General features: G+C 37.4%; 1 protein-coding gene across 2 annotated transcripts; it reads left to right on the plus strand.

Moving 5' to 3' along the window:
- Positions 1-6,700: 6,700 nt before the first annotated feature.
- Positions 6,701-15,058, plus strand: LOC107759019 (uncharacterized). Of its 2 annotated transcripts, none has more exons than XM_075252216.1 (10): positions 6,701-6,893; positions 8,708-8,764; positions 8,854-8,921; positions 9,772-9,982; positions 10,060-10,163; positions 13,401-13,476; positions 13,886-13,945; positions 14,062-14,112; positions 14,210-14,288; positions 14,675-15,058. In XM_075252216.1, the coding sequence occupies exons 1-10, from the start codon at positions 6,813-6,815 to the stop codon at positions 14,749-14,751; spliced, it is 864 nt and encodes a 287-aa protein (XP_075108317.1). In that variant the 5' UTR covers positions 6,701-6,812; the 3' UTR covers positions 14,752-15,058. The 2 variants fall into 2 exon arrangements, with proteins under 2 accessions (XP_075108317.1, XP_075108318.1); XM_075252217.1 differs by having other exon boundaries at positions 6,702-6,893; positions 9,775-9,982.
- The last annotated feature ends 7,252 nt before the right edge of the window (positions 15,059-22,310 follow it).

Genomic DNA, 22,310 nt, shown 5'->3' on the forward strand with positions numbered 1-22,310 from the left:
ATTTATGTATTAGTAGTGATTAGTTGTAACTGATACACTAGTTAGTTAGAAGTAGTTGTGGCATGAGGTGAGACACATGTATGTCTATATATACATGTATATATCTGGAACCTTCTTCTAAGAATGAGAATATACAGTACATTTTCATCTCTCAAATATCTGTAACTCTCTCTTTCTCTCATATGTTTTCATGGAATCATCACAGATCTCCATTGTTGCTCACCTTGAGCTCTTATCATCTTGACATGGTATTAGAGCATGGGAACTCGTAATCCCCGAAATTTTTGATTTTCATATCTACTTTTTTTGTCTTTGCCCTAATTTCTTCGATAATTTCGATTTGCCCTAATTTCAAACAAAAATAGCACAAGTCAGCGATTTACCCTCAATTGTTCATATTCTCTCGTTCTATTTCACCTCTGTTTTATATTCTCTTTATCAATTTCATTTCCTTGCTTTTGGATGACTATTCTCAATCAAATTGACCCGACTGATGTCAACACACATGCAAGTGCAGTTGCGGCGGGTGGTGGAGTTGCTAACGCTGGAGTTGACATTAACAGCCCTCTTTACTTTCATCCGTCTGATAACCCTGGGCTATGCTAGTTTCTACCCCTTTCAATGGAATTGGATATCGCTCATGGCGGCGTAGTGTTATGCGAGCCTTATCCATTAAGAACAAGCTTGGTTTTATTAGTGGGGAGTGCAAATGACCAGATTCTCAGTCTGCCGATTATCGCCTGTGGGTGCGATGTGATGATATGGTCACCTCATGGATCTTTAATTCCCTTTCAAAGGACATCGCAGATAGTGTTGAGTATGCAAATGTTGCTGTTGAATTATGGACATAATTAGAAGATCGTTACGAGCAAACTAATGGTGCTAGACTATATCAGATCTAGAAAGAAATAAATGATCTAACTTAGGGAGCTCTTGATATCACGAATTACTACACCAAAATGAAGAAACTTTGGGAAGAATTGAGCAATCTGAGTATGAAAGCACAATGCAATTTCCAATGTAATTGTGGTGCCAAGGAAATATTATACAAGGCAGAGTAGGATAGGCGTTTGATCCAATTTCTTATGGGACTGAACGAAATGTATACAGTAGTGCGTGGAAGCATTTTAATGATGAATCCTTCCCCTTCATTAGCACAAGCCTTTTCCTTACTCATTCAAGATGAGAAACAGAGAGAGATGTGACCCTCCAATCAATTGGTTTTTGAGTCTACTTCTCTTCACGTGAATGCACAGGGAAATACCAATTCTAACACTCAAAGGAATGCTAACTTCAGAACAAACTATCGTGCAAATAACCAGTCCATTGGAGGCAGAACTTCGCGTCCTTTTTGCGATTATTACAAAACCATAGGACACACTAGAGATATATGTTACAAACTGCACGGCTATCCCCAGAGCTACACTCCAGGTCCTAGAATTAATACCAAAGGGAAACGTATAATGGCTAATGCACATGCCGCACCCACTGAGGAGTTGTCTGTTAAGGAAGATGGTTCAAGCTCATAGGACAAGCAGCACAATGTGGCAACTATTGGAATTAAAAAGGAGCAGTATAGTCAGTTACTAAACCCGCTTCAACACCCTCAAGGTACCAATGGAGAGGACTCTGCTGACACTCTCCTGAGCAGTGGAGCAGTTAATTTTGCAGGTATTATGGCATGCTCCTCTTCTGTTAGTCATGGTAATTCTTATTGTAAATGTTTCAGAATTATGTGTGACACATGGATAGTGAATTCTGGTACCTCATACCACATGACATACAATAAATCTCTTTTCCTTAAAACTAGACCTTTGTACTATCCTCTGTTAGTTGCACTTCCAAATGGTTATAAGGTCAAAGTGACAGAAATTGGCAGTGTTGCACTTACATCTCAAATCACCTTGCACAAAGTTCTCTTTGTCCCTGCTTTCAAGTTCAACCTCATTTCTGTCTCCTCTATGACTGCACATCTAAACTCTCTGATTGCCTTTACTGCTTCTTCATGTCTACTGTAGGCCCCTTCAATGAAGAGGCCTCTAGTGATTGGTAAGATCAAGGGTGGTCTGTATCTCCTATGTTCTCACTGCTTGGATAATGGTAGCTCAATTTCTAATGTTTTTGTTACCTCTACTCTACTTCCTCATTGTGATATAAATACTCCACAGTGTCAATCTCTTTCACCTGTAAATAGTTCCACTGATAATAAGACATATTCTACTACTTTGCACTCTTCTAATTTTTTTCAATGCTCTTCTATACCTCATGATAATAATATAGATGTGTTGTGGCATAACAGACTTGGGCATGTCCCTTTTGTTTAGATGAAAAGCATTTCTAATATACCAGTCACCTTTTCTTCTAAACAATCTTTCCTTTGCCCCATTTGTCCCATGGCCAGGCAGTCTAGATTGTCCTTTTCTCGAAGATCCAACATTTTCACCAAGCCATTTGAGATCTTACATGTGGAACCGTGGGGTCCTTATCATGTCCCAACCAATAGAAATCAGAAATACTTCCTCACAATGGTGGATGACTATAGTAGAGCCACACAGACTCATCTACTAAGTTGCAAAAGCAATGCACTCCAAATCATCCAAGCCTTTGTATCTCTAATTGAAACACAATTTCAGAAGTCCATTCAGTCTATAAGGTCTGATAATGGACTGTAATTCACTTGCACGGAAGCTAATCTGTTTTTTCAATCCAAAAGTATACTTCATCAAAATACTTGTCCTTACACCCCCACAATAAAATGGGGTGGTAGAAAGAAAATATAAGTACCTTCTTTGAGACTGCCAGGGCCCTACTTTTCCAATTAAAATTGCCTTTGAAGTTTTGGGGAGAATGTATCCTTATTGCAACCTATCTTATAAACATGCTGCCCACTGTACTGCTCAAAAACAAGTGTCCTTTTGAACTTTTATACAATAAGAAACCATCATATTCACATCTAAGATCCTTTGGCTGCTTATGCTCTCCCACTGTGCCTAAAGTACATAGAGATAAACTTGAACCCAGGAGTGTTCCCCATATTTTTGTTGGATACCCTTTTAATAGCAGATGATACCACTCATAAAATTCATGTTTCCAGAGATATTGTTTTCCATAAAACTGTCTTTCCATTTGCTAGTCCACAGTCACATGTTGCTCCCTCTCCATACTCTGCTCCTTTCCTTGATTCTCTTGACATTACCAATACTCCACCTGTTGCTCATCCTGACTCCTTTCCTTCTCACTTTCCTGATTCCTTTCCTTCTCACTCTCCTGAGTTACAATCCTCCCCTACTTCTCCATATGTATCTCCACCACCTGAGCATGCACCTACACTTAGGAGATCTCAGAGAGAACATCACCTGCTTTCTCACCTACAAGACTATGTTTCCTCCATTCCCAAGTTAAGCTCAGACATTTCTGGTACCTCATCCTCCTCTCTTGCTGCTTTGTTTTCTTGCACCATCATATTCCACCTGAATCCCTAGTTCATGATAGTCATTCATTTGTGATGAATGTTTGCAATATTAATGAACCATGCTTATATGAGGAGGCAACACTTAACCCAGCTTGGCAGGATGCTATGACTCAAGAATTTGAGGCCCTGCATATCAATCATACATGGGATTTGGTTTCATTACCTCTAGGAAAGAAGGCCATTGGTTGTAGGTGGGTTTACAAGGTGAAACACAAAGCAGATGGAAGCATTGAAAGGTTCAAAGCAAGACTAGTAGTCAAGGGGTATACACAACAGGCAGATGTGGACTATACTGAAACTTTCTCACATGTTGTGAAATTAACTATAGTTAGGGTTCTCATTGCCACTGCAGTAAAGAGGAAGTGGATCATTTCTCAACTTGATGCCAATAACGCTTTCCTCCATGGGGACTTGCATGAGGAAGTCTACATGGAAATTCCCCCAGGTCTTGAGGTGTCTACTCCAGGTGTTGTTTGTAGACTGAACAAATCTCTCTATGGGTTGAAGCAAGCTAGTAGGCAATGATATGCCAAGCTAGCTGAGGCATTATACTCCAGAGGCTCTGTGCATTCCCTCCATGATTATTCCTTGTTTTGCAAAAGGACAGACTCCTCCACTATGTACATAACTGTCTATGTTGATGATGTGCTTATCACAGGGACAAATATGGAGGAGGTCAATCAGTTGAAAAATATCCTACATAATACTTTCAAAATCAAAGATTTGGGCAGATTACACTACTTTCTGGGCTTAAAGGTTCTTTACAAAACTGATGGGGTTCTCATCTCACAAAGGAAATTTGCTCTTGATCTCCTCAAAGAATATGACTATATGTCCTACAGTGGACTGTCCTCCCCCCTTGATCCTTCTGTTAATTTGCAGGCTAAGGTTGGTGCTATCTTGAAGTTAAGCTTGTTGGAAAGCTGAACTTCCTTACTAATACTAGGTTGGACATTGCTTATGGAGTCCAATACCTTAGCCAATTTATGCAGGACCCCACGGAACCTCATCTTAAGGCTGTTTTTCACTTGTTACGATATCTAAAAAGTGATCCTACACTGGGGATCTTCTTCTCTAATGATCCAGACTACACTATCCAAGCCTACTGTGACTCTGACTGGGTTGCTTGTCCAGACTCCAGAAGGTCCGTCAGTGGCTACATATTCTCTTGCGAGATAATCCCATAAGTTGAAAGTCCAAGAAACAAGAAACTGTCTCCCTTTCCTCAGCCAAGGCAGATTATAGATCTCTCCGAAAAGTTGTTGGTAAACTCACTTGGTTGTGCAGATTATTCGAGGAGCTAGCCGTTCCATTTCCAAAGCCTGTCACTGTCTTTTGTGATAGCCAATTAGCTCTCCGTATAGCTAGAAATCCTGTTTTCCATAAACGGACCAAGCACATTGAGGTGGATTACCATTTTGTACGAACCAAACTTCAAGAAGGGTTGATCAATTTGACTCATGTTCCTACCCATGCTCAATTGGCAGACATCCTCACCAAAGCCTTGATTGTAGTTAAACATTGTGGGGTTCTCAACAAGTTGTTAGTGCGGTCCTCACCTCCAACTTGAGGGGAGTATTGAACTATATGTATTTATGTATTAGTAGTGATTAGTTATAACTGATACAATAGTTAGTTAGAAGTAGTTATGGCATGAGGTAAGACACACGTGTGTCTATATATATATGTATATATCTGGAACCTTCTTCTAAGAATGAGAATATATAGTACATTTTCATCTCTCAAATATCTGTAACTCTCTCTCTCTCTCTCATATGTTTTCATGGAGATCATCACAGATCTCCATTGTTGCTCACCTTGAGCTCTTATCATCTTGACAGATATAATCTAACTAAAGTTCAATTATTGCTCTTTAAATCTTTTTTTGGGACTTTAAAAGAGACCGAAAGAGGAAAAAAGATATATTTCTTATATTGGTCTATTTCAATTCATGCTCTTTAAGGGCATGTACATCACACATTTTATCCAACTTACTCAAAGGCTGAATACATAGGCAGCCCCTTAAACTTGCACCTTTTTTTCACTTAGACACTTATACTAAGACTTGTACCTATTAGATACCTAATGTTGTAAAAAATGTATCTTTTAAACACTTTTTGCTGATGTGTAAAAACGCGTGGTTCTCACTTCTTCCTAAAGCGTAAAAGCATTAATTTTACACTATCCTACCAGAAACTCAAGTTCTTGCGAAAAAATAAAAATCCAACGATCATCTTTTTTAGCCTACATTCTTCTCTTCTCCGGCTATATCGACCAAATCAACTATTTTTTTCCCTTTTTCTTCAGATCTAGTTGCCGCTACCACCACCTCACTCGAAAAGCTTGTTCCTTTTTACCGCATTAATTTATGCAATTGTCTGAGTATATGCCATTCCTTCCAGAATTCGATGGTGATAACCATGTTGAGTTGATACCAATTGGAATATTTAGCTTCAAATACATCAGTCAACGCCAGCCACTATGAAAAATCCACAAAACATAACCTTGTTCCTCACCTTCTCTTTTTCTTCAACAAAAGAGAGCCTTGTTTTCCTCGCCTCTCTTTCTTCAACTAAAACAACTTACTCAATTTTGAGTTCTCCAGTAGACCTCTTCCCCAATTCTCGAGGAATTGAAGTATGTAGGCTTCTCTTCTTCAACGGCCAGTTGAGGACTGGTGGTGTATAACCTTAAGCATAATGTGGCAAATTGTACAACTCTATGAATGTGTGTCTGTTGTTTGCTTTGATCGATAAAAGAAGAGATCTAGTGTGTTTAGGACTCTGATTGTTTCGGTTTTATTTTTTATATATCTTTTCTTTGTTTGCTGACATGTAATATTTGTATTGGTTCTGGTTGTTAGGTCAGAATAGAGTGATATGCACGCACTTCATTTGGTTTGGAATTGTCATACTTGTGTTTAAATAACACATTTTGATAAAGATAAAGTGTTTAATAGGTACAAGCCTTAGTATAAGTGTCTAAGTAGAAAAAAGGTGCAAGTTTAAGTGCTGTCCATGTATTCAGCCTTGCTTAAAGCAATGTCCCATAAACTCGGTTGATGATTAGAGGGGTTTAAAACACTTATTTTGGATAAATTCAGATATATCAATTTGAAATACCGTGAAGTTGGGAGACCAGAAGCACGATTTCGTACTAAGTACGTGTGCCTATTTGACTTTTTCCAAAAGAGGTACTCTACTTGGTTAGTTGCCATTTAGCACGAAACGAGAAAAGGAAAAAGAATAAATAAAAAGGCAAAAAAGAAAAAGGCCGTGAAAAAAAGGTGAAAATAGGAGAAGAAAATATCAGGAATAGCCGTGAATCGAGAGAGCGGAGAATGTCGTCGGAACCACCGCCATTCCAAGAAGCTTCACGTTGTGATGTCTGCAGTTGCAGCTTCAACACTTTCCGGCGACGGGTACGTAATTCTTTCCGACATTTTCATCTTAGTATTTCTCTGTCACAACAGTTTGATCTGATGACTCAAGTTTTTGCAATTTTAGTAATTTGATTTCAGCGTAGCAGATTAGTTTTTCAGCCGATACTCATCTTTCAATTATGGTGGATTTTCTTTTCTTGGGCAAAAAAGCTGAGTTATCCCCTTTTCAGCAATAAGAGTTTCTTCTTCATCTTCTGACGCACTGTGATGACTGATGAATAGGTCAATGGAATGATGGTTTGGGAACTTATAATAATTTCTATAATGAAAAGTTCTGTAATGTACCCAATTTACCAGCAAATTGAGACAGTTACGAGTATTAATAATCAGCTTGTCAAAAAGCGTTTACCCAACCAAGAAGAAAGGGCGGATCAGCAAGGAGAATTGCAGGGAAGTTGGGGCTGTACTTTTAACGATTACTATTACTTTAGGGCGCACATATTAAGCGAATGCACGGCATAAGAAAAGGGAATGTCGAATTGAATTATGTCTTCTCGTTCTTGTAGTTGAGTTCAAGAGGCAAGATCAGTAGGTTGTTAAAAGGATAGTGTTGAGGTGACCTTTATTTTCTTTCTAGGGACATTGGATCTCATTGGTTAGTTGAAGTTTTCAAGGGTAAGATTGTTATTGTTAGGCGAGGAGTTACCTTTGAATGTAGAAAATGAAGGTCAAGGGCACCGGAAGAGTTTCAAAGGGCTGTATGGATATCTTCTACAACATCCTCAACTCCTACGCCTCAATTCCAAACTAGTTGTTCTCTACTATATGAATCCGCATTGACCATGTCTGTCATTTAAGCTCATCTTAGGCCAATATAACGCGTGCCTAGGTGAGCACGTCCGAATGATTTATTGTATTATGATGATTCGTCGTAAATTGGATAGTTTTTTGGTGGCTACCAGCCTATTACAACCCTCCTCCTCTATCCGGGTTTGGGACCTGCAATGTAAGCAAGCTCATGCAGGCAGAGTTGCTGTATGGATCTAAAATGCCAAAAGTTAGGTTGAAACTGGAATTGCTAGCAGTAACTCTAGTACATTGACACAACAAAAGGCTATCTTAGAAGCAAACTCACAGCTCCATCCCTTATAATTGAAAGAGCAGTAGCCATCGTGATTTTTGCTCATTTGACAAGTTGGACCTAAATGAATCCTTATAAAAAAAAAGGTGGACCTAAATGAATAGCTCATGATCCACCAGACCCATAAGATTGAGGTCAACCTATAGGATTGCATTTCCATGTCTCTATATCCCCTATTTTCAGTTCCATGCTTAGCAGATAAGTAGACTACTACTGAAGAAGGTCATCCTGTCTACAACAAGAAAAGAGGGAAGTGCCACGGATACTGTGAATATCTCTGCCTGCAGTTGTATTGTTAATGGTTTCAAATTTCTTCAAGCAAAAATCCCCTAACGTTAGTGACTATGACTATATGCTCTTTTGCTTGTGGTTCATGCATTAATTTAGCATCTGAAGTTACAAAGATTTGAAATATTATGCATATCAAGTTCTCTGGTTTGTTATTTGACTTGATATTCTGTTTTTGGTAATTCGTATCTTTCTGTTCCTGTCAGACATAGAGATTTCTTTTTTACTCCTTCGCTATGTCGTCCCTATTTTGAAGCCTTTTCTTAACACCTGCTCAATTAACCTGCAGGGACTTAGCAATGTTTCAGCTATTAGCTTAAGTTAGTTCAGATATTGTAATTACTTTCTAATCCAAAAAGACAAAAGAAAACCTAGTTCCGGATATTGTATCTGACTGCCTTAATCCTTGGGATTGTTTCTATAGCACCACTGCAGATGTTGCGGCCGAACATTGTGTGCTGAACATTCAGCAAATCAGATGGTGAGTTCTATTTGTTATATGCAGCTTTTCTTAAGCATCCTTTTTTTTTGGTTGGTTTACCTTTTTGCTTATGCGCAAAATTATTTCAGGCCTTACCACAATTTGGTCTTCACTCAAGTGTTAGAGTTTGTGCAGATTGTTTTAATAACTCCTCGCGGTAAATTTCTGCCATTATGACTAATGTAATATCTTGTACTTCTTAATATTGAAGGCAAAAAATCATTTAGTTTGCCAAATTCTGGAAGTGAGAGATGCTTTGACGCAAAGTCATGGGAAATTTACTCTTGAAATTCCATCTTCTCTCACCCAATTCAATCATGTTCTCCAATGTTTCAATCATTAAGAATTTTTTGTTTAGGAAGCAATATTATGCTCACATTAGCTCGTGGGTGATTGGTGACTAGTAAATGAAATACTAGAAATCTGCTACGCTTAAGTTAAGATAACACTTAAGTTTGATCATCAAAACTAAAAAAAATTAAAAAAGAAAAAACAAATACAAATGTTGAAGCCTTTATTGGTGCATCATTGTGAGAATAGAATCTAGTGACAGTAGTATCTGTTCTTACATTGTCAAAGAATGTAAAGAGTCGGAAACCATCTGGCGAGTTGCTTGCAGTTCCATCTGTATGAAGCACTTGGACTTGGGAAATAACAGGAACGGGAAAGTTTTGGGAAGTATGCCTTCTTGGCTCTGTTTGGTTAAAGATTGATCCAAGGATCATCATATTTCAGTACTGCAATATGTTAGAAGGGTATATTTTTGTCATCTTTGAGGTGTGAGGCCATTGATTTATTCATCTGTACCTCATTGAATTTTTTTTTATGAGATTGAAGGGTTATTCAGATATATCTGTTGTTGATAGTCTGAGGTGAAAATTATCTTCCTAAATACAGCATGCTGTTGTTCTCCTTATACATCATTTAATACAATTTCTAATTACAATCATCTTTATTCTGCTTGAGGAAACTAAAAAGTCTTACATCCTATTACTAACTCATCTTAGTAGACCCATTGGAGATGGCATGGTAGCTTCTTCAGATGAAGTCAGTGCCCTGAAAGATTCATTTTCAGCTTTAGATGTCGGTGCCGTTGCAGATATCAAAACTGAAGATACTGTCAAGCAAACTCCTGCGGTAGACATCGCAGAATGCAAATGTGGGATGCCTTTGTGTATATGTCAAGTCACAGCTACACCAACAACATCCGTCACTCCACAGGAAAGGACATATTTACTGGCCTTTAAATGCTTTTTGAGCAAATGGCATTCCCTTACATTTTCTTTTCATTCCAGCAGAGCAAAACTATGCCAAATTCGATAGTAAACACAAATCCAAAGCCAAAGAAGGAAAATAGAATTCCAACAAGTAGAGGTTCAACATCAAACAACAAGCAAGGGTATGTATATGATGTATCTAGTTGTCCTTTTGGAAAAATGTGTCCAATCTTTTTTCTTCAAAAACAGATTTGCTTTTCTTTATAGCCGTTGTAACTTGTAACTGTGTGAGATTGAGCCAACTAATGTTATTCGTCCCAGAAGCATTGCCATTAAATGTGTCATTGAAGACACTCGCCTGGGACTGGCTCAAACACAGACTCAATGGATAAAGACGTGTGTATGTCAAGGAAGACAATAGATCTAATGAGAAAGAAAATATTACTATCCTCCATGAAGGAAACATTACCTATATATTAAACATTAGGAAAACTAAATAAACCCGAGTTTTGACCTTCTCAATGTGCTTAATTCTTCTATTCTAACCCTTAAAAGGCAAGGAACCATGCTCTTCAGAAATTCCCATGCCTACTAATTGGATACAAAAGGTTCAACATTCACCTTAAATCTTACATGCAATAAAAAACAGGACATTCTTGGACAAAGGGAGTAAATGATTTCATTTTAAATGCTCTTCACAAGAAAACATTAGCTGCATTTTTGTTCGAGTCGTTACTTCTTTTAGTGACTCTTTCTGTTGTTGGTTTCTAATTGATTTAGGATGTAGCTTATATTAATTTTTTCTTTAATAAGTGAAGTCTTGATTGACTAATGTTAGAATCCTTGTTTTGTCGGAACTAGAATTTTGGGTTGTCATTTCGGAAAACCCTAGGTGCTTGGGATGTCATTTTTGTATAATCACAGGTGCTCTAGCATGTTGTTAACCTCTTACTATGTGATATGTATCTCTTTTGACTCTTAAATTCTTCTAAATAACTCAGAGTGCTTGTTTGGTTCAAGGAATTGATAAAGCAGATAGGTCATCCCTAAAGGAATTATCCTCGAATTGTGTGCTTTATTTATGCAACATAAAGCTTCAAATACATGTCGTAGTCTATTACAGATCCCTTTTGATCCTTGGTTTTATCGGATAAAGGCCTGAGTAAAACTGGAATTCATCAGAATATTCATTAATTATAATCAGCGAACAACAACGCCTATGTCTCAGTCGCCAACTGGTTGATGTCGGTTATGCGTTTCGTTAATTTTCTCAATAGTCCTTTGTAATCCTAAATTTAATATAGTTATATATTTGTTTTGAGGTTTTATGTATATATAACAACTATATAACTCAATTTAAACCGACTCATTACTGTTAAATACTACTCGCTCCATTCCAATTTTTGTGTTTCGTTTGTTTAAGCCACGAATATTAAGGTAAGAATTAGAGTTCTATTATATTTAAGCTAAAGGGGTCACATAGTGTGTCAAATGCTTTGTGGTGTATCGAACCTACGGCCAATAGGTCGCACTGGAGCTACTCGGCTGTTACGCCAAAACTTGCCCACTATTATATTTATTTAAATAGAAGTGGGTTCAAATTTAGAGATGAAGAGAACTTTAGATGTTGTGCTTTGCTTTAGCTGAGGGTCTACCAGAAACAACCTCTCCAACAGCCTCTCCACCTTCGCAAGGTAGGGGTAAGGCTGCATACACACTATCCTCCCTAGACCCCACTTGTGGGATTACACCGGGGCGGTTGTTGTTGTTAAAGAGAACTTTAGACATTGTTTAGATGACTTGGATTCTAAAGTGTCTTTTTGGTACTAGATAATGAAAAGGTTTAAGAAGTGCCGTAGAAAGTCCCTTTATGAGAACATGGACAAAAATATACTCGAACAAATGGTGGGAGTAATTAACATTTAAATAGCAATTTTAAATGCATATTTAGCGCCATGCATCATTTTTAGTGAACTTGCATGAAAGATTAGCAAAATAAAGTAAAGTAAAGCACCCAAAGAGCTATGTTATTCGGACTCTTCAAAAATGTTGTTGGGTGCGAGTCAGATCCTTCAAATTTAGTGCATATTTGGAGGATCCGACACGGGTGCGGCAACACTTTTGGAGAGTCCGAGCAACATAGCCCAAGAGTGTTTGCCTGGTGGTCAATAAAGTGGGGAACCATGAAGTCTCAAGTTCAAATCCCAGTGGAGACAAAACTGCTAGGTGATTTCTTCTCATCTGCCCAAATCTTGGTGGACAATGTTCAGTGTTGTAAAAGGCGCGCTTAAGCCCTGAAGCGAGGCTCAAAATATGTTGAGCGCTTTGCCTCGCTTTGTGGGCGCTTCAGTATCGTATCAAGGCTCTAAGACATACTTTTACTTGCCAACGGGCGTAATCCTGAAAAGGCGACACTAAATAATTGATATTTAACTTTATCGTAATCTTTTTTTTTCAATTTCTTTGTCCATATATTTGTTATTCATGCTTATAATTATTGTTCTTAGACTACATATGCATATTTTTACTTTTTCTCCAGTTGTGCCTTTTTTTATTAAAGCCCATCATGCTTTATTTGCGCTTAAAGCCCCAAATGACCTTAGAGCTTTTTTGCGCTTTTCGCCTTTGATAACACTGACAATGTTACCCTGTACCTGTTCTGGTGGGAGGGAGGAGGTACCCGATGAAATTAGTTGAAGTATGTGCAATCTGACCCGGCCACGAGCGTCGCCAAAAAACAACAGCAACAATACAAGTGGGGGTTGGCTATATGAATTCTCACTTATATTTAAGCTCAACTTATGTCATCATACCACCACATCCAAAAAAAAAAAATTAGCTTGAAGGTATTATTGTTGCTTGTGAAATCAAATCAAGGCCGTGTTGTTCTTTTAGACTCTTCTATGATGAGGCTTTCTTGGCTGGATAGTTAATTCCACCTTCCCTCATGGTTAAATAGTCTCATTTTTGAGTGCCGCAATCACTGTATGAGTTACTCCATTTTGTAATAAAACTCCAAGGAGTTTGATTAGTATTCTCTGTAGAGTGAATTGTGTATAAGCCCCAGAAAACTTTAACCCCAAAGTTCTAGAGTAAGTTCCAAATATAAAGTCACTTTAACATATAACTATCAAATTATTTCCTCCCTTCTTTTGAGTGTCTAAACAAGAGAGAAATTGTTTTCTGTTCAACTTTTGTTATTTTCTATTTAAACCAGACACGAGGAAGGAGAATTTATTTGCAGACTTCCCCTTTATATTTTCCCACTTTCACTTCCTTATTTTCCTTTTTCTACCTTTAACTTAAGTTAGTTTATAAGAAGTTTTGTTCAAAATCCATAACCTTTGGTGCTCTCCCATATCTTACCTGCGTGGCCTACGAATTTAATAACAGAACTAACTAAGCAAATCTTTTTGCAGTACAACTTTCAATACTGGTCCAGCTACCAGCTGCAGTATGGAGACAATGTCAGCGGATTACGAAGTCAGTGGGGAGGTATTGTTTTTAACCTTGGTTTTCCAGTGGTGACCTTGAATTTCTCATAGGGAGTAGATCTTCAAATTAGGTTAAGTAGGCTGGTTCTGGGGAAATTGAAACATTGTAGGAAGGTGTAGGTAAAGAAGCAGGGAAGCATAAAATTTGACACCTAGTCATTTCATAGATGTTTGAAGCCAAATGATTTATCAACCGTTTAGTTACATGGAACACAAGGTAACTGTAAAAACATAGAAAACAAATGACAAAATGGGTCTTAAATAGTAGCGAAGCTTATTGGGAACATAGTGTCGTAAACGCACTTTAACATTGCTAGATTGTGAACAGTAGATTGTGTGCTTGAGAAAGTCAAGATTTTCTCCTTCATTTTCCCTTGAATGATAGGTTGTGCGGGCCAATTTTTGTGTAGGGTTTAAGAGAAGCAATAAAAAATGGTGATGTCAGTGCGGCAAAGAAGCTTCTAAGTCAGGTAATGTTTACTCTCTCTCTCTCTCTCTCTTTGATAAGATAGGGTAGTTTACTTTCTTTCTCTTGTATTTCAATATAGCATTTTTCAGGCTTACTTTTTTATCTCAATTTTATCAGGGAGTTGATGCAAATTACCTTGACAAGCGAGGATCATCATTGTTACATCTGGTTCTCTTATCTTATACTCAACTACATGATTGTACAATTAGCATATAATATCTCTATTTTAGAGTGTGACAATTATAATTGACATTGGCTAATGTAGGCGGCTGTATTCAATCGAACTGAAATAGCATTTGCCCTCATGGAGAGTGGAGCTAGTTTGTACTGCAAAAATTCACAAGGTAAAAAGATATCTAAAGCATAGAACTCTTTTAGTCTAGTTGGAGCTGCAAGATAGCATCCAGAATGTGATAATAGTGGAAATGAGGTTGAGGTAGTTGTTTCTATATTTTGAAAGAGCATCATTTAAACCAATATTTGATCTGCTCCTGTTAAAAGAGTATACTTTGTCATGCTGTTTATTGTGTGCTATGCAAATATTTTATATATATATATATATATAACCGAGAAATCTCCTGTGAGTTAGCTGGCCCAACCCCAGTTGGCGCACAGGTTGGGGACTTGGGAAATGCTAATATTCTGGTTCTTAACAGTCTCAAAATCTTTTGGTGAATCTGTTTGTCATTCCGATGATCATTTCTATCTATTGGTGTTGATTTTCAATAAGGTGAAACACCACTGGATTGTGCTCCTGCCACATTGCAATTCAAGATGAAAAAGAAGATGGAAGAGAGTGGGCAGTAACTTTTCATTCGAAAGCAACACTTCTCCAAATCAGGCTACAAGAAGTTCAAAGAAGGGTGATCTCTAACCTATTTGTGTGTCATATCTTTGTACCCTAGCAAACGGCTACAATAAGATGTCAGCAGTTTCAAGGAAGTAATCTTTGTCCCTTTAATGTGTGTCATATATTTGTACCTACGCAATAGATGACTCAGTTTCAGTTTCTTGGTTAATCTCTTATTGGTGTTACCTTAAGTTTACGACTGCTGGGAGTGGTTCTTTTCAAAATTATCCTCCACCAACCAGATCAAGATTTCCTAGTTTTCTATTTCTGTTTCTTTTTCTTTTTGTGCTTTTGCCTTTTCTCTATGTGCAGTAGTGCATTTCAATTGTTGCAAGACGAAAAAGAGCACGGGGAAAAACCATAGGTATTGTGGTCGTTTTAATGAATAAATACTTGCATAATTTGTCTCAATTACCTATCAGTTTTCCCTTTAAAGCAAAATGTAATTGTATGGCGTATTTACCGTGTTGTAGTAACACTACCCGTTACTTGTAAATAAGACCCAATTGATCTGGATAGTTATGGTCTAGTTTTAAATTGGAGGTTGTGAAATTGAATTACACTCAGCAACGAGATATCATGGCCTTCAAGAGTTTTGAGTTATTTGCATAGTTTTGAATATCTACTAAATTCAGATGGTTAGCTAAGGCCTAAGTTTAAGATTGTCCTCTACTCAATTCTGTATTAGGAATGGCCCTTCTATGCAATAATTAACACCTAAAAGATCTTTCTAAATTTCTGTGTCACTAGAAATCCCATATTGCCAACATCAAATATTAGAATATCTATGTGATTGTACTTTCATGAAAAGGCAAAGATACATTTGCTTTTGGTAGAATATATAGATGGGGGAATGCAGAAATACCTGAATTTGGGGCAATGGTTTAAATTCTACTCTAAGTTTAATATTTTAGTTATTTATTTATTTATTTTGCAAATTTACTCACTTCAGACACAAATTCAAATGTATGCGACTGAAATAGCATAATTCGTGTTAGGATTAGGAAATTCATCGGCAGCGTTAAGGAAAGAGGAAGAAAGGCAATGAAACGAATTAGGAAAGTGGCACTAGGGTTCGGATAGAAGGGGTTTAGTTTAGCTGATAAGACAGGATACGTGGCACAAGGAGATAAAACTAGTTAGAGATCAACGGTTGTGGTTGTTAGAGCTGGGAATGAATAACAACTCCAACTGGGAGCTGAGGTAGTTATGGTATCTGGTATATTCCTTTCTCAACTACCCTCTTCTCTCCCGATTCTCTTTTCTCCTTCTTCCTTCTTAATAACGTTCAAATCCACTCCTCAAAGAGTAATTGTATACGGTCGCATGCAATATAATTTATCCAACTATGAGTCGGGATCGAATCCTAGAGGGAACAATATGTAGGCGATTAGGCAAGTAAGAGAATTGTCGCTTTTTATGCTAAGCAAAACACTATTAGGGGTTTTTGAGAAAAGCTTATAACTAATACGGAAATATAAACTAAACTAGAAAGCAAGTAAAATGATCAATGACTACAAACATGTATACAAGGGGAATGACACTCAAGTAACAATCCAATGTATTTCACGATTTTACAAATGTGAGCGAGTTTATGTTATTTACCCTCGGATATCAATTCTATATTAGCTTCTTACGAAGACTAACAAGACTTTCTAATGGAATTATCCCTAAAATAATTAAGGGAATTAAGTACACCCGAATATGACTACAAGTAGTTCAATCCTATCCCTAGGTAGAATCTATAAAATAAGGGTTAACGCCTCAATTTCTTGTTAATTTATCTTTTCAAACCCCGATTTTGCCTTTTTCAAGATTAATTCGAAGTTAAAGGCGAGTCCTAGGGTTAGCTAATCCCTTTGGAAATATTAAAGAACAAGAATAATTTAAGAAACAATTAACTCACTTCATAATTAATAAAAAACATTCAATACATAAGCATAACAAGAGATTTAATTCAAACTTTAATAATGAATATTTTCTTAAACAAGATTCAAGTAATGGAATAAAATACTATACACTTAGATATTCAATACAAAGTAAGGAATTGAAGAAATGAGTAAAAAGGGTAAGAAAATCTCATCCAAAGTCTTCAAATTTTCAACTCCCAAGTGTGGTTTGAGAACCTTATCTCTCCAAAACTTGTATTTTCTGCCAAAGACATGTTTTCAAGAAGCTAGACTGAATTTTATGTGGGTTTAATATCAAAAAAATATAAAATATCGAATTTATCCAGGCCAGAAGCTCGTGGCTCGCATTTGCGAACTTAAACTTTTCTATGGACCATCGCAATTGCGACGCAGAGGTTCGCATTTGCGAACTTGGCCTTTACTGTGGTCTATCACAATTGCAATGTATATGTCTGCATTTGCGACCCCTGACTTCTTCTCTCGCCTTCGCTATTGTGATCCAGGGTTCGTATTTGTGAACTTTGGCTGGTCTGGTTGACTTTGCATTTGCGAGAATCTCTTCGCATTTGCGAACTTTGACTGGTCTGGTTGACTTTGCAAATGCGAAGCCCCGTTCGCATTTGCGACATCTGAGGCTGTTTTTCATGATTTCTTCCTTTACTTTTTTTTTTTGCTCAATTCCATTTCGTTTGATCTCTATTCTCTTCATGACCCATTGTATCTGAAATAATAGCGATACATACCATAAATAACTTCATTTTAGAAATAAAAGATACAAAAACTATAAGCAAAGAGACTAGATTAAGTCACTTGTCAACATAACTCTTCTCTACTTCTCTCTCACAAGAACACTATTGTAGAATCCACCATTGTTGTGAAGAAGTTTGCTTTCATTTAGTCTGATTTGTGAATGCAACTTCGATTGATTCTAATAAAAGTCCTTGATTTGCCTTTATTCTCTTCTCTTTCAATTCAAGTATATTACAAATGGTATTGAGATGTCACAGTCCAAAAATTCCAACTATGGGGTCGTAATGGCATCTAACACCGCTTGCTAGGCAAGCCAACATTAGCAACAATAAATAAAACAGTTTAACAACTATAAACATCATAATAAGGATAAAGAGGGAAATCTCATAAAATGTATAATAAAGTTACAACCAATGATGTCTAAAACTATTCCTAAAATTTAGTGTAACAAGTACATGAGCCACTAGAAGTACTAAACACAAGTCTGCAAAGAAAAGTACAATAATGTCTGGTACAATAAATAGTAAGTAGAGATAGGAAGGGGACTCCAGGACTACAAACTCCAAGTAGCACTACCTCAAGTCTCCTAGAAAAGGTCTGAGCAAATCACCTCTGAACGCTGCTGGAACCAACACCGGAATCTGCACAAGAAGTGCAGAAGTATTCTATGAGTACAACCGACCCCATGTACTCAGTAAGTATCGAGCCTAACCTTGACAAGGTAGTGACGAAACTATGACAAGACACTCATTGTAAATTCGTATGAGTAATAGGCAGAAAAGCAATAGTAATATAGAGAAACGAGTAAAAACATAATGAACAAAATAAGATAATAGAGAATAGAGGGCCCCATAATATCATCACATCACAATCTTATAACACAAAACTGTAGCGGAGCATAATAACCAAGAATAACTGAAAAATATTATTTTCGTTGCGGCGCGCAACTCGATCCCAATTTCAATATGCACAAATATTAATATCGTTGCGGCATGCAACCCGATTCCAATATTAATAACAATATTGTTGGGGCGTGCAACCTGATCCCAATATATCAGTTCATTTGAAAATGCTTAGTAACAATTAACGTAGCAAGTCTCACAACACAATATTAAAGGGATCTAGAATGCATATATTCACCAAGGAAGTACGAGCACGAACAAAGAAGGTCAAATACTGCAATATCTAGGAACTAGCCTCACAACATATACCAACAAGACTTAAACAAGTTGTAACATGAGAATAATCTAAGGTCACACAATACAACATTACATAATAGAATAAAACAAGGAACAAGTAAAGACAATAAGGCAAATAAGGATATGAAGCAGGTAAAAGAATCTATCTAATAACAAGAAACGACATATAACAAGTAAAGGCATACACTGAATCAAAGCATAAAGCAAATAGAAGCACATAACAATTGAAAACAATTAACAAGTGAAGACATATATGTTTCAAGAAAATATGTATCAAATAAGGGCACATAATAAAGAAAAACACGACTTTCCATTTAGAACGAGCCTCCAAACCACCCAAATCTAGTCAAATATTATTCAAATAAGTCAAAACAAGCTTTAGAAACTACCCTCGTAAAAAAGTTCGATCTTTAACATATTTGGAAATGTCAATATAAAGTCAACTCCGGCCCATGTGGTCGAAGTCCGAAATTAAGACCAAATCCCGATTACCCATTTCCCTCCGAGTCCAAATATGTGATATGTTTCGAGATTCGACCTCAAATCGAGGTCTAAGTCTCTAAAATATAAAATCCTAGATTTCTACTTAAAACTCCTATTTCTACTCTGTGAAGTCTTAGATTTAATAGTGTAAATTCATGAAAAAGTAATCGAAATTAAACAGAAACAAGTTAAAGTTACTAACTTATGAAGTTGGGAACAAATTAATCTCTAAAATCGCCTCTATGTGGAGTCTAGGTCTCAAAGATGGAATAAAATGAGCTAAATCCCAAAATCCCAACGTTTTATCTAGCTGTAGGTATTATAATTGGGAACTCTTATTTTCAATTGCGATGTTCGCAAAAACTAACACCTAGTGGAAATGCGAACAGTCCCTAAGCCCCCTGATGTTACAAATGCATTCGCAATTGCGAAGGCTGGAACCTCTGCAAATGCGAACAAAGCTTCGCAAATGTGAACAAAGGTTCGCAAAAGCGAAACTACTCCTACTATGACCAGAGTCGCAAATGCGATAATTATCTCGCAAATGCCAAGGTAGACCCTCTCGCAAATACAAGCTAAGCTTCGGAAATGCGAAACTCTCCAGCTCCTACCCAGCATCGCAAATGTGAGCTAGCACTAGTAAATGCGAGGTTGGCATTTGCGAACAGACTCTCACAAATGCAAGGTCTGCAGCAATAGCAAATTTTAAATCCTAGCAAATCAGTCCGGAACTCATCCAAAACTCACCCGAGCCTCTGGGACTCTAATCCAAACATTCATACAAGTATAATAATGTAAGGCCCCATAAAATGTTACCTAGGACCCGAGGTTTCGTGGTGCCGAGGTAGGAAGCTCGCCACAGTATAAACTTTTTGGGTTGTACAGTGCGTTGGGGAGTTGGAAGAATAATTTTTGCAGAACATGGCATTTTTGCAGTCCACTATACGACCGCAAAACCACTTTGCGGACCGCAAATCTGTCGCAGAGTGCAACAGAAACAAAGCCAATTTTGGAGGTCATTTTGCGGTCCATTATGCGATCGCATAATCATTTCGCAGGCCGCACATCCATTGCAGATTCAACATGAAAAATTATAGAGGGAGACTTTCGCGGTGCATTATGCGACCACATAGCTGGTATGCAGACAGCAGACCTGCCGCAGACCTAGCCCGAACAACCTAATTTTTTGGGACCATTTCTGCGGTCCATTTTGCGGGCCGTAGACCTGATCTGCGGTACACTCTGCGACCGCAGAGTTGAGTTCGGAGGGTTCATTTTCTATTTTTAGAACCCGACCCCATTTCTTATAAAATGACTTTAGGGTTATTTTGGCTGGTTAAAATAACTATTTTAGAGAGAAGGGAGTTCTTTAGAGAGAGAGAGGAGGAATTCCCAGATCATCAATTCTTTCCCCCAAACTTGAAGATTCGAGGGAATCACTCTCTAGAGAATCAACTATCCTGGTAAGACCTTGTTCTAAAACCTTCATGCAATTGTTATGGGTTTAAGTAAGTTATGGAATGGGAGATAGGCCATGCATGCGCCAATAGGAGGTAGTATGTGGGGTTATTGAACTATTTTGGGTAGATTCTTATTGAAATTGGTTGAGGGAGGAAGGAATTACCATTGTAGAGCCTTGTAGTCGATTTTGCATAATAGGTGTTTGATGAAATTTTCAAGAGACTTATATCATGAGAATCCTTCTAATTATGATTCATTTTTTTTTCTATCATTTTCCTATAGATTGAAATTTCTAGGAGTGTTTGGACATTGTAGTAACTGAAGTAAAGCTCAAGTGAGGTATTGCTAAACTCCTCTTGTAGAGTCGAATTCCATGATGTTCTCGTAAGATTCCAGTATGGTTGGCCCAAGTTCCTAATTCCCATGTTCCAAGTCATTCCTAATATATTCAGTTATTCCTAATAAGTATTGTGTCCAAAATTATATGTTCAAGATGTGTTTCATTTGCTCCTCTTATATTATGCTCTCCTTCGGGAATGTATTCAAGTATGGTTTATGTATCATAATTCTATAACTTCAATTTATGTTGCAATTGCAAATTTATTATGCCTTATTCTTGGAAGGAAAACTCAGTGTGTTTAAGACTTCTATTGCTTATATACATCTATAAAGTCTTGATTACAAATGCCCTTACTGTTAATAATCTATGATGATGCTTGAAAGTGAAAGAAGTAAGTATGAAATATAAAACGTGGCCATCGTGCCAAGAATGAAAATTATACATGTGGCCCATGGAGCCAATACAATAAAAGGAAGTGTGAAAGATTATGAAATGAGTTGTAACTTTATTATATAATAAATGTTTCGGGAGTATCGTTTAGTAACCGAGGAAGGGTAAGTTGAAATGACCTAACCCTGAAACTACATGTGCCGGTGTAGAAGTGATTGAGGGGGAAAAGCTCGTGATTGATGTGTTGATATTATTCCCCTAATTAGGATGTGATTGATGTGTTGAGATTATTCCCCTTAATTGGGATGAGGTGATTGCTAGCAAAATGTGATGTCGATCCACATGGCATTGTGGTGAGACAGCTTAGCCAATTGTGCCGAGATCGGACACCATGCCGCGCACATGGTGGCGCTGTGATTGGATGTCTTTGGGTGAGACGGCTTAGCCGATCGGGCCGAGATCGGACTCCGCGCAAAATACGGTGGTATATAGATGTTAAATATCTTCCTATTTAAATATATTGATATTCACTTGAAAAACTATCTTTCTCTTAAACAGATGCTTTAATATAACTTGAGGCTCTCATTTATGCTATGTTTCTTCTTCCTTGTACTATTACTTGATTTATTGAGAGGGTGTTTAGTCTTACATACTAGTACTATTCCATGTGTATTAACATTCCTTTTGTCGGGGGCGTTGCATCTTTAATGGATCCAGGTGATTCCTCAGCAGGCGACATCGACCAGTAATAGCGACACACCCTCTTCTCAGCTAACTTGGTGAGCCCCACTTCATATCGGAGTCTTGTATCTTTTGTCCCTTATGTATAGTGTTTTGAGGTATAGCCGGGGCCTTGTTGTCGGCACCATCATAGTACTCTTTTGTATCTCTTAGAGGATCCGTAGACATAGTGTGGGTTGTATCGTAATTTTGGAAAGTTAAACTAGAAATATTTTATATGTATTACATGTTCCCGCTTCTAA

This window comes from Nicotiana tabacum, chromosome 4 (genome assembly GCF_000715075.1).
Source record: "Nicotiana tabacum cultivar K326 chromosome 4, ASM71507v2, whole genome shotgun sequence".
Taxonomy (NCBI): domain Eukaryota; kingdom Viridiplantae; phylum Streptophyta; class Magnoliopsida; order Solanales; family Solanaceae; genus Nicotiana; species Nicotiana tabacum.

What these genes read in the sequence shown, in the direction of transcription:
- LOC107759019 (XM_075252216.1), top strand. Translation starts at nt 6,813, where the DNA reads ATGTCGTCGGAACCACCGCCATTCCAAGAAGCTTCACGTTGTGATGTC. An exon ending in TCAACACTTTCCGGCGACGG is followed by an intron (nt 6,894 to 8,707) that starts GTACGTAATTCT and finishes TTGTTTCTATAG; the next exon opens with CACCACTGCAGATGTTGCGG. An exon ending in GTACTGCAAAAATTCACAAG is followed by an intron (nt 14,289 to 14,674) that starts GTAAAAAGATAT and finishes ATTTTCAATAAG; the next exon opens with GTGAAACACCACTGGATTGT.